The 12,418-nt window shown below is 47.3% G+C and overlaps 1 protein-coding gene across 1 annotated transcript in view; it reads left to right on the top strand.

The window, feature by feature from the left end:
* KCNJ14 (potassium inwardly rectifying channel subfamily J member 14) overlaps nucleotides 1-12,073 on the top strand; it is a 44,094-nt gene extending 32,021 nt beyond the window's left edge. Inside the window, exons 2-3 of the mRNA XM_060256402.1 lie at nucleotides 8,728-9,578; nucleotides 11,243-12,073. Of these exons, the coding sequence (XP_060112385.1) occupies nucleotides 8,880-9,578; nucleotides 11,243-11,797 (1,254 nt within the window). The 5' untranslated portion in view covers nucleotides 8,728-8,879 and the 3' untranslated portion in view covers nucleotides 11,798-12,073. The remainder of the gene's footprint in view (nucleotides 1-8,727; nucleotides 9,579-11,242) is intronic.
* Nucleotides 12,074-12,418: the final 345 nt, after the last annotated feature.

The following is a 12,418-nucleotide window of genomic DNA, read 5'->3' as shown; positions in this document are numbered from 1 at the left end:
CACAAGGGGCATACAACTGTTGCAGAAGATATACTTTATAGTATAGTATAGTATAGTATAGTATAGTATAGTATAGTATAGTATAGTATAGTATAGTATAGTATACATCAGGGGTGGCCAACGGTAGCTCTCCAGATGTTTTTTTGCCTACAAATCCCATCAGCCCCAGCCATTGGCCATGCTGGCTGGGGCTAATGGGAGTTGTAGGGGGGAAAACATCTGGAGAGCTACCATTTGCCACCCCTGGCATATGTTACTCTTTGCACTGATATTCTTTAAATTAAGTTTAGGTTTCAGGTTTTAAATTCCATAATTGTTTGATTATGGCATCTTACATAACTTTATGTTAATCTACTTGCTAGGTTTCCTATCTTTTAATTTCTTTTTTATACATAATGTGGCTGTTATGTTCTTGTCCAATACGGTTTACAGCTTGTTTATACATACTTCTTACTTAGCTATAGTCAATATTATTTACTGCACTGCAATGTTATTTACAATGTTATTTACATCCTTGTTCCTTTGCAATCGTGTTTGTTTTTTGTATTGGAAAACTCCAATAAAATGTTAATTACCAAAAAAGAAAGAAATCTTCTGGGCCAGAAATCTTTTCTGAGATTACATATTGACTTTGTCTTGAAATTCCACTTATCCAAGCACTAAGCCCAGCTTAGCGGAGGAGTGGGGAATCAAACCCCGTTCTCCCAGATAAGAGTCCGCACACATCCACTACACCAAACTGGATTGATGGCCCATCCAGTTCAACATTCTGCCACACAGTAGCCAAAACACAGATGCTATCAGGAGGTCCACCAGCAGGGCCAGAACTCCAGAATCCCTCTCACTGTAGTCCCCCAAGACATAGTGTTCCATCTATACCTTGTAGCTAAAAGCTACTGATGATAAACCTCTGCACCATATGTTCGTCCAATCCCCTCTTGAAGTTGTCTCTGCTTGTATACTATGGAGTTCATATGGTCAGAGGCAGCATTGTGTACAAGTATGAACTTTGCCTTTGTTCACACTAGCAATGCCAACCTCCAGTTGGGACCTGTGGAACCCTTGGAATTACAGCTCATCTCCAGACTACAGAGATCAGTTCTCCTGGAGAAAATGGATGCTTTGGAGGGTAGACTCTAAGGCATTGTGCCCCACTGAGGTCCCTGTCCTCCTGAGGCTCCATCCCCAAATATCCAGGAGTTTCCCAAACTGGACTTGGCAACCCTAACCCCACTGGTGGCCAGGGGGGACCTGGCAACCCTAGTGCACACAAACAAACAAAATACACTGCGAGCTACAATGGTTAGAGCAGGGATCCCCAACCTTTTTGAGCCTTTGAACACCTTTGTAATTCTGACACAGGGCAGTGGATGCAACTACAAAATGGCTGCCACAGGAGGTGAAGCCAACCACAAAACTACCACCACAAGAGGTGGAGCCATACACACAAAGGAAACCCAAGTGTAGGGCAAAAGCAGGGTAATTTTTAAAATATACTTGGAAAGAGGAGTGAGAGAATAAAACCAACACTGTGGTGGCAGCTGCAGCTAAAATAGCATTATTTTAATCTGTCTAGTTGATCAGATATCCAGTGACCAATCAGAAGGCATGCTGGACAAGAGCTCCACATGGCCCACCCACTTTCTAAAAATACTTGATTGGCACGAGGAAAGATGGTAACAGGCAGCCTGTGGGGGCCCCAGGTTAGATGTCGGACCATGATAGGGTTGTCAATCCCTAGTTGGGGGCAAGGGGAGGCCCTCCTCCTGCTTCAGATTTATCAGAAAGCAGACTGGGGGAGAAATGTCCACTGGGCACTCCATTATATCCTATGGAGACTGGTCCCCATAGGGTATAATGGAGAATTGATCTGTGGGTATCTGGGGCTCTAGAGGGCTATTTTTCTGAGGTAGAGGCACCACATTTTCAGCATAGCATCTTGTGCCTCTTCTCAACACACACACCCTGCCAAATTTCAAAAAGATTGGTCCTAGCTCCACCCCAAAGTCCCCAGATATTTCTTGAGTCAGACCTGGCAACAATAGACCATGATCTGGGAGACAGGTTCAAGTCCCATTCTACCAAGGCAAGGAAGTTCTTGGACCAGTCACTTTCTCTGAGCCTAATCTTTCCTCAATGTGGTCACTCAATGAAATCGCAGAGCAGTCAGGTTAGAATGGATAAAAGGAAGTCCTTCTTCACCCAAAGGGTGATTAACACATGGAATTCACTGCCAAGCCAGCTGGAACTGCGTTCCTGTGTGTTCCTGCTAAAAAAAAAAAGACCTAGCTATTAGCCATGAGGTATAGCTGGAACTCTATGTCTGGGGCAATGATGCTTTGTATTCGTGGTGCTTGGGGGAGTGGTTGCAAAAGTGGGAGGGCTTCTAGTGTCCTGGCCCCACTGATGGTCCTCCTGATGACACCTGGGTTTTTTGGCCACTGTGTGACACAGAGGTCGTTTTCGCACTCACCTCCAGCCGGCGCGACCCCCCTCTTCACCGCGCAGGATCTGCGCGGATTTCGCACTAAATGCCGCGGAGCAGCCTTTTGCGCCTGAAACTCCCGTCGCAAAAGCCGCTCAAACGTAAATCGCCAAAAAGCAGTTTGGCGTTTGCGCGGCTTTTGCAACGGGAGTTTCCGGCGCAAAAGGCTGCTCCGCGGCATTTAGTGTGAAATCCGCGCAGATCCTGCGCGGTGAAGAGGGGGGTCGCGCCGACTGGAGGTGAGTGCGAAAATGACCAATGTGTTGGACTGGATGGGCCATTGGCCTGATCCAACATGGCTTCTCTTATGTTGGGAGGATAAAATGAAGGAGTGGAGAATGATGAGTTATGGCCATGTTGAGCCCCTGTTAAGGAGAACAGTAGGGAGATACCTATCTAAATACATACATACATGAGAAGTGTAAACGTTAATAGCTTGTCACGGAAGATCAGTTGATGTTTTGTCAGTGGAAGCTATTGGTCCCTAAACAGGTGGAGGAATTTCTCTAGTTTTTTGAATAAGATACACATCAGTATTTGAATACCGTAACACTCTCCAGCAGACAAGGAGCAGCAGATACATGTGTGTAAATGTCAGAAATAGGAGCTGACTCAGAGTGAGATTTTCTAGTTGGAATTCCCTAAAACTGATGCAGCCTTGCCCCTTGGGGGGAATATTTCAGCTCTTTCAAATATTCACTGATCTTTGAAAATGCTGGCGGCGAAATATTTGGTTCCTGAATGAGGGGTTGTTGATTCAGTAGTCATACTGAGACAGTGAAAAATGACAACTTTATTGTGCCATGGCCAAAGAATCCTTCCTGTCTTCAAAAGTTAGAAAAGCATTCTTCTGTGCTTCTAAACTATTTGCTTGTCTCCTGGCAGCTAACTAATCATCAATGAATATGGACCCTCATTGCCCTTTCTGTTGCTAAAAGACTTCAATTACAACTCTGGAGAGATAAATGCCCACCTCCCGTAATCCATTGGATCCAGGACTTTACAATCTTATCAACATTTGAACATATGGCATATAGACAACAAATGCATATGGACATATTTGGAAACCTTTAATAGCTGCTTATTGAGTAGACTTGCAGCATTGTTATATTTTGTATATTTGTTTCTGCTCAAGGTTTGTAATTGTTAAAAAATTGACAATGTTAAAAAAATGGGGGAGTTCCACTTGTGTTGTGTCTGTATCATTGTACTTATTGCAGTGCCTCTGATGATTCAAAGGAAACAAAATGCAATAGAATCACTCCTGGAAGTTTTTACACTGCTCAGGGAAGAGTAACAATTATGAATATTTCTCTTGGTCACAGCATGAAAGGGGAGGGGGGTCTTTACCACACAAATGAAATTGTGGCCAAACCGCTCACCATGTCTTGATTAAACATTTGGCAAGGCCAGCAGAGGCCGCATAAAATTGCAGTGAAGGGCTGACCCGTGAGACACCAGTTAGCCGTTTCTGCTCTGCTCCATTCCCATCCACCTCAGTCATGTACAATAAGCAGGTTTCAGAGGGTAGCCATGTCAGCCTACAGTAGAAGAGCTAGATTTGAATCCAGAAGCACCTTAGACAATAATGAGATTTTTCAGGGTATAAGTTTAGGATTGCCAGGTCTGATTCAGGAAATATCTGGGGGCTTTGGGGGTGGAGCCAGGAGCAAAAATGTGGAGCCAGGTGTGGAGCCAGGAGCACAATTGAGCTCCAACGGGAGTTCTGGCCATCATGTTAAAAGGGACCATGCTCCTTTTAAATGCCTGCCCTTCATTGGAAATAATGGAGGATGGGGGCACCTTTTGGGGGGCTCATAGAATTGGACCCCTTAGTCCAATCCTTTTGAAACTTGGGAGGGGGGATTGAGGCGAGACACCAGATACTATGCTGAAAAATTGGTACCTCTACCTCAAAAAAAGTCCTCCCCCTGAGCCCCAGATATCCAGGGATTGATTCTCCATTATATCCTATGGGGACCAGTCTTGAGAGGGTATAATGGAGTGCTCAGTGGACATTTCCTCTACCCCTCCCACTTTCTGATAACCCTGAAGTGGAGGGAGGGCCTCCAAACCAGGGGATCCCCTGCCCCCAACTGCAGACTGGCAACCCTATAAATGATGTTTGACAAAGGGAATTTATACTCTGAGAACCTTGTTAGTCTCTACAGTGCTAGTGGAGTCAGATCTAGCTCCACAGTAAACAGGAGCATTTTATTTATTTATTGTATTGTGTGTGTGTTTGTGTGTGTGTATGTGAGCAACTGAAACTCATGGCAATCTCTGACCCCAACTGGGGACCTGGAGGATATTCAGAGAGGTGGCTAAATAAAGCCTGCCCCTGTCCTCCTGGCTGCTGGTATTTCAAGGAGGATTCCCATCCAAGCATTTGCCAGAGTCAGCCCTGCTTAGCTTCTGAGATCTTAGCTTGCCTGGGCCACCCATGTCAGGACATAAACAGGAGCATTTTAGAGGGATGGAATCTTCCAGGGACTGCCTTGGACATGTGGAATCTAATGGATGCATGCAAGCAGGGCTTTTTTTTGTATCAGAAACTCATTTGCATATTAGGCCACACCCACCTGATGTAGCCAATCCTTCAAGAGTTTACAGGGCTCTTCTTACAGGACCTACTGTAGGCTCTTGAAGGATTGGCTACATCAGGCGGGTGTAGCCTAATATGCAAAGAAGTTCCTGATACAAAAAAGCCCTGGATGCAAGTCTAAAGCATGTGAGCACCAGAGTTCCTAAGTGCCCAAAGCTGGGTGAGGGGGATGGTTCACCATTGGTTTGAGAAAAGAGATATGCACGGTGTTTTACAGGGAAAAGAAGATGCTGCCCCAAGGAGTTTACAATCTAAAATTCCATGCAGGAGAAGCAACAGAGGAAGGCGGAGGTTATAGGGGGAGGTGAAGCTGAGATCTACTGAGGGATAAGTACAGTGGCTTGGAAACAAGGTGGATTACTGGGGAGAGGGTTGGTGGCATCACGGGGAGGGACAGTGGCTCAGTGGTAGAGCATCTGCTTGGTAAGCAGAAGGTCCCAGGTTCAATCCCTGGCATCTCCAAAATAAAAAGGGTCCAGGCAAATAGGCATGAAAAACCTCCGCTTGAGACCCTGGCGAGCCGCTGCCAGTCTGAGTAGACAATACTGACTTTGATGGACCGAGGGTGTGATTCAATATAAGGCAGCTTCATATGTTCATGCATCACGTGTTCTGGGAAAGGGATTCCAGATGTAAGTTAGCAAGAAAGAAAAGGCAAAGATGTTCCGGGAAGCCTGAAGGCAGATGGCTGAAGGCAGTGAAGTAGGAGAAACAGCAAGAGGAGAGGAGATTAGCAGTTAAAGAAGGGAGGCTTTACAAAAATCAAGGTTCCTGATGTTTCTAGGAATGCATGTAGAAAAGCCTTCCGCCTTTTTTTTATTCTTTTATCAATCCAGAGTAACTACCAGCCCCTTGTTCAAACCCAAGAAATCACTGACAACGTTTAGAATCTGCTGCAAGCAGGCACTGAATGCTGAAGAACAAAGCTGCCCTTCTACCAGTCTTGGATGTGAGTCCAACAAAGGGTGGGCTATGCTAAGCCAATAACAAACTGAATAAATTTGAGTATTGACGTACTTACTGCTGGAGTGAGTGGGATGTAGTGGTGTAGAGAGTGGCCTCAAAGTAGCCCAGTACCTTCTCTCACACCCAGGCACTGCCTCCCCATTTCTTTAAGTGGATTCTTTCAGCCTTCCTTCTTCCATGAGCATTTTTTATCCGCTTGAGGCACTTAATGTGGCTTTGACTGGTTCCTTTGCCTTGGGCAACTGGAAATCTATTTCGTAAGTAATTTGTGCAGAAAAGCCTGAGGGTCTCACTCTTGAGGAACAAGCGGAAGCTACTTCCCTGTCACTCCCTTTTGCTCCGGGAGGATATATTAACTGCCGTAGATGAAGGCAGAGCAAGACGGGCTTGTACTTGCTGTCCATTTAGCGTATCACAGAAGCCAGGTAAGGGTGCTCCTGTACAAAGGTCTGTCTAGGAAGGGAGATTTGCTGGATCAAAGTATGGGGGAATGAGGAAGAGGCTTGGCAGCCACCAGAATTGTAAAAGCATTTAGAGGAGCCAGCTTTTGTTTCTGTTTTGTTAACAGGGATGCCAGCCCCAGGGAGCATTTGGGGACCACCTCCTCTCCAGACTACCCTCTTGAAGAAAATAGCTGCTTTGCAAGGTGGACTCTGTGGCATTGTGCACCACTGAGGTCCCTGCCCTCTCCACACTCCATCCCCAAATCTCCAGGAGTTTCCCAAGCTGGATCTGCCAACCCTGACTCCCATCCCCCTCCAGAGGCCAGGGAGGACCTGACAACTCTCAGTTGAACTGCGGCTTAGTCCAGTGGTTCTTAATTAGGGAGCCTAAACATCCTTGGGGAAGTATTCAGGGTTTGGGGCAGCCCCTTTATTACTCTGCTTGCAATAGCTCCTGACTGCACATTGCTGTAAGCAGCCCGAGACTCACCCCATGCCGAGGGTGAAATTTCAGGGCTGAGATTATCAGAGTTGGTTAATGGCTCTCAGGTATAACAACAGGTATGCCCAGGGTCTGTATGTTCAAGGAATATATCATAAATATACCTCTATAAATAAAGGTGCCTTGCCTGAAGCCTGGAGCCTAGTTTTTCACTTCTTTTTTCTGAGCCTCAGATCCTCCCCAGACTTCCTTCTGGCTGGGCTATCCATTTTGAGCCATCTTTTGAGCCACAGGGAGGTCTATCATTATAAAATGCCCTAATGTGAAATTAATTGTTGTTTGATATATGTGCTTTACTGCTTTAATATGATGAGAATGTTGCAAAATTAAAAACAGAATTTTAAAAAAGAGAAGGCACAGAGGGGTCTCCTGCTATCTGCTTACCATAAGAAATGTGAGGCTGTTTATTTTAGGCTGCATTTTACAGTTAACTTCATATCCAAGTTATCATTTTGAAGGAAAATTTCATAGCTGTGTTTTAATGTCTGTTCCCTGTGGCTCAGTTTGCCTGCCTGGCTGCCTGGCTGCCTGACTGTCTGTCTGTCTGTCTGTCTGTCTGTCTATCGTCTGTCTGTCTCTCTGTCTCCATAAGCAGCAAGGGTGTTTCGTTTTGTTTCCCCCAAACCTCTTTTCAGTATCATAATTTGTCCCTGGAATATGTCCGCTGAGCATTACTTTCAGTACCAAATGACCACATCATGGGAGTTTTGATCTGGGAAGGTAATCACCGCTCATTTCAGACCAAAACCACAGTGTCTCTGATCCAGCAGGACTGTTCTAATGTTCTTAATATATTTTGTACAATGTGGGATTCAAAAGAAAAACAGATACGTGATGGAAGCTGAGCTCCCTGCAAGGAGAAAGGAGCTCAAGTGTTGCTTTGAGCTTGCCACAGGATGGCAAGTTAGCAGGTTGTCTGGTTTGCACACATGTCTCTTTCCATTACGGTGGCTGAAAGTAGGAAATGGGTTCTCCTAAGGATGAAACAGAGGAGAGACTGCAGTCCCAGGAATTTTCATCATTTTTGGTTTTCTTCTGCTTCTAATCATCCCCTTGACAAATCAGAGACTTAAATGAGTTCAGGGAGTGTGAGGTCAGGAGCTGCTCACAAAAAGAATAGGGCTGGGAAACTCCTAGGAATTGGACGGTAGGACCTGGGGAGGGGGGAGCTCAGCAGCAATGTGATGCCATAGGGTCTGCCCTCCAAAGCAGCCATTTTCTCCAGGCGAAGTGATCTCAGCAGTCTGGAGGCAGGACCGGATGAACAGTTAGGCCTATGAGCCCCCCGCCTTTAGGGGCCCCGGGCAGCTTCCTCCCCCCTGCTCGGTTTTCCCTCTGCTTGCAGCCCTCCCAGCCTGCATGCGCAGCCAGCAGCTGAGCCACTCTTTGCCCGACTTGCCTGGCGTGGCTGCTGCTGGCATCATTGCCAAGTTTGCCTCTCTCTGCCCCTTCCCTGTAGCTTTGTCAAAGGGGCTTTTGAGAAGGTGCCTGCAGGCTGCAGCGGGGGCCACAGGCAGCAGGGCAGCTACTCCAACTCTGAAATAATCTGTGAGGGGGCCCCTGAGATTTTGACTGCCTAGGGGCCTCCACGGGGTTTAATCCGGCCCTGTCTGGAGGTCAGTTGTCATTCCAGGAGATCCCCAGGCCCCACTTGCAGCCTGGCCCTTTAAGGCAGCAGTCTAAAGCATTACTGTCTTGGTGAGCACTCTCCCTTTTCCTTTTCCAGGTTACCCAGGAGCCACATGTTTCAAATGTGACACAGCGTCACCTGCTAAAACCTCCTCAGTCATCATCTTGTCCTGCACAGCACACAGGCTGGGCCACCAGTCACCCAAGCCTGGCCTGGCCTTGGCCGGGACAAAGGCCAGCCCCTCAGAGATGGGGGTGGCCCAAGCCATCCGCCGTCTTAGCAGTGGTGGCAGGACTGGAGAGCTGCAAGAAGAAGAGGCGGCAGCAACCCCCATCAGCTGCCCAAATGGAAAGCCCGTTCCTGCCCAGCCGCGCAGCCGTTTTGTGAAGAAGGATGGTCACTGCAATGTGCAGTTTATTAATATGAGCGAGAAGGGCCAGCGGTACCTCATTGACATCTTCACCACTTGTGTGGACATCCGTTGGCGATGGATGTTCGTCCTTTTCTGTCTCTCTTTCGTGCTTTCCTGGCTCCTCTTTGGCTTCACCTTCTGGCTCATAGCTGCTCTACATGGGGATCTTGGTCTTGAGTTCCCACAGGCCTCCAAACCCTGCTTCTCTGAGGTCTCTAGTTTCATGGCTGCCTTCCTCTTCTCTCTGGAGACCCAGACGTCCATTGGGTATGGCTTCCGCAGCGTGACAGAGGAGTGTCCATCTGCCGTGGTGGCTGTCGTTATGCAGTGCATAGCAGGATGCATCCTTGACGCCTTCATCGTTGGGGCCATCATGGCCAAGATCGCCAAGCCTAAGAAGCGCAATGGCACCTTGGTCTTTAGCGAGACTGCTGTGGTGGCCATGCGTGATGGCAAACTCTGCCTGATGTGGCGTGTGGCCAACCTACGCAAGAGCCATCTGGTGGAAGCCCATGTCCGGGCACAGCTACTGCGGGTGAGGATGGTGTTAAGGGGAAGTTCGTGTACACAAGGGCAGGAGTTAGATGTCTACAAGAGGTGTCAATCATTAAGTGAGTCTTAGAATCCTTTGAACGTACACCTGACTCCTCTAGGATTACTAAATCAATAAGTATAAACTAAAAACGAGGTTGACAGATAGATGAATGGATGAGGATAGACAAGGGAAGAGCAAGGGAGATGGATGCCTTGTGTATTCACCTGCAATAACCTTCCTACTAACAGTTTGTCTACACAACACAGACTAGGCTGCCTAGGGCACCAATCCTTCATCCTGTTTCTTGGCTGGGTCAAGGTTAATCAGTTGGAGTAGGTAGGAAAGGTCAGGAAAGTTTGTGAGGAGGGGGATGGGCATAAAAAAGGTCCTTCTGGATCAGACCAGGGGGTCCATATGGTTTGAACACACATGAAGCTGCCTTATAGACCCTTGGTCTGTCAAAGTCACTATTGTCTACTCAGACTGGCAGCAGTTCTTCCAGGGCTCTGGAAGAGGCCTTTCACATCACCTCCTGCCAGATTCTTTAACTGGAGGCGGGGATTGGACTTGGGACCTTCTGCATACCAAGCAGATGCTCTACCACTGAGCCACAGCCTCACATCCTGTTTTCCACAGTGGCCAATCAGACTTCCAGTGAAGTCCACAAGAAGGGCATAGGATTAGGGTTACCAAATTCAATTCAAAAAATCTGGGGACTTTGGAGGTGGAGCCAGGAGGCTTTGGTGGTGGAGCCAGGAGCAAGGTTGTGACAAGCATAACTGAACTCCAAAGGGAGTTCTGGCCATCACATTTAAAAGGACCGCACACTTTTAAAATGCCTTCCCTTCATTAGGGGTTCATAGAATTGGACCTCCTGGTCCAATCTTTTTGAAACTTTGGGGGTCTTTTGAGGAGAGGTATTGGATGCTATGCTGCAAATTTGGTGCCTCTACTTCAAAAAACAGGCCCCCCCTCAGATACTCGTGGGTTAATTCTCCATTATACCCTCTGGGAATTGGTCTCCACAGGGAATATTGGAATGCCCATTGCCCAGCAGACTTGGAGGGCCTCCAAACTAAAGGATCCCCTGCCCCCACCTGGGAATTGGCAACCCTACATAGAATACCCCTCCTATTGCCTTGCAGCAACTGGGATGTACTGGCACAATACCTCTGAACACAAGAGATGCCCCTTAGCAATCATAGCTCATAGACACTAGTAGGCCTGCCCTCTGTGATCCCTTTTTAAAGCCATCTATGCTAATTGTCATTAATAGATATGGAAAATATATTTTGGAAAGTGTACAAGTAGCTAGTAGGGCAGAATAGATGAAAGGCAGGAGGAAATAAATGGATGGAAGAGTTAGTGGGAAAACTACAAAGGGTCTGGAAAGGAAGAGAGTCATTATTTTGAAAGCTAAAGAGTCATGCTGGCAAACAAGATGCCTATTTTTATCTATACTGTGTATGCAAAAGATTCAAGGTGAACTGGACTGTATAAATTCTGCAGAGGCCAGAAGACATTTTGGCCATTGCAATAGTAGTGTTTCCAAGCCTGATCATGAAAACATCTGCTGGTCACTGCAAACTGTATTTTGTATATACCAATTCATTACATGTAGGTCATTACAAAACACAGTCCCTTTTTCTTCTTCTTTCCCACAGCCTCGAGTGACCCCTGAGGGGGAATACATTCCTCTGGACCACATTGACGTCGACGTGGGTTTCGACAGTGGCACTGACCGCATCTTCTTGGTGTCACCGGTGACCATCATCCATGAGATTGACGGTGACAGTCCCTTCTATGAATACGGCCCTTCTGAGATGGCCAAGGGTGACTTTGAACTGGTGGTAATTTTGGAAGGCATGGTGGAGGCGACAGCAATGACCACACAATGCCGTAGCTCTTACATACCAGGGGAGATCTCCTGGGGGCACCGTTTTGAGCCTGTGCTCTTTGAACGGCGTGGTCACTATGAGATTGACTACCAGCACTTTCACCGCACATACGAGGTGCCGGGAACCCCAACTTGCAGTGCTAAGGAGCTAAGTCAACGCAAATACAGGGCGCCTCCTGCAGGGGTCACCACTGCCCGTGCCTCCTTTTGCTATGAGAATGAAGTGGCACTCAGATGCTGCCGCGAAGAAGAGGAGGAGGAAGAGAAGCAGCAGGCAAGCAGGCGGGTGAGCCTGGAGTTCGAAACAGCCACAACCACATGACACCACCAATGTCCTTTGACTGAGGAGGGGTTGGGTCAAGTGGGAGGAAGCAGCTAATGTAGCACTTGGCACAGGTGGGCAGCCGAGGTCACTGGCCAACGCTTAACACTTTCACACATAATTCACCCTCTCCCTCCAAAACTTGACAGGCCAAGTCTCAATGGTCTGGAGCAAGCTAGAGTGTCTCACAGATGGGAGGAAGAAGTCATTCTTTAGCATGTTGGCCAGAATGGCAAGCTGGTATGAACTGAGGTATTCCCCATGATCCTTCAAGCAAGCCACTCAGAGGATTGGGGGAGGAGGGGAAGAGACAGAATGGTGCTACAGAAGGTACAATGGTGACCCAAAACAAATTTCAAAATCTGAAACTTGAAGGAGTGGGGGGTGGGGGGTGGAATCCTGTTATGTAAGCCTCTAACAAACCTTGGCATTGCTCAATATTTGGTGGTGGAAAGTGCTGTCTAGTTCTGATCGTGGGGGGAGGGTGGGTAGGAATTATGGTTTTAATTGCTCAGGTGAGGCTTAATGGAATCATAAATGTTTATTTTATGAGACAAAGGGCCAAACTTAATGGAACTCTGCTGAAGATGTTTGTCCTGGGAAATGTGAGCTGCAGATCTC

The sequence above is a fragment of the Heteronotia binoei genome, chromosome 15 (assembly GCF_032191835.1).
Source record: "Heteronotia binoei isolate CCM8104 ecotype False Entrance Well chromosome 15, APGP_CSIRO_Hbin_v1, whole genome shotgun sequence".
In the NCBI taxonomy this organism is placed as follows: Eukaryota; Metazoa; Chordata; class Lepidosauria; order Squamata; family Gekkonidae; genus Heteronotia; species Heteronotia binoei.
Note: the sequence above shows the minus strand (reverse complement) of the source record. Positions and strands in the feature narration are given on the sequence as shown.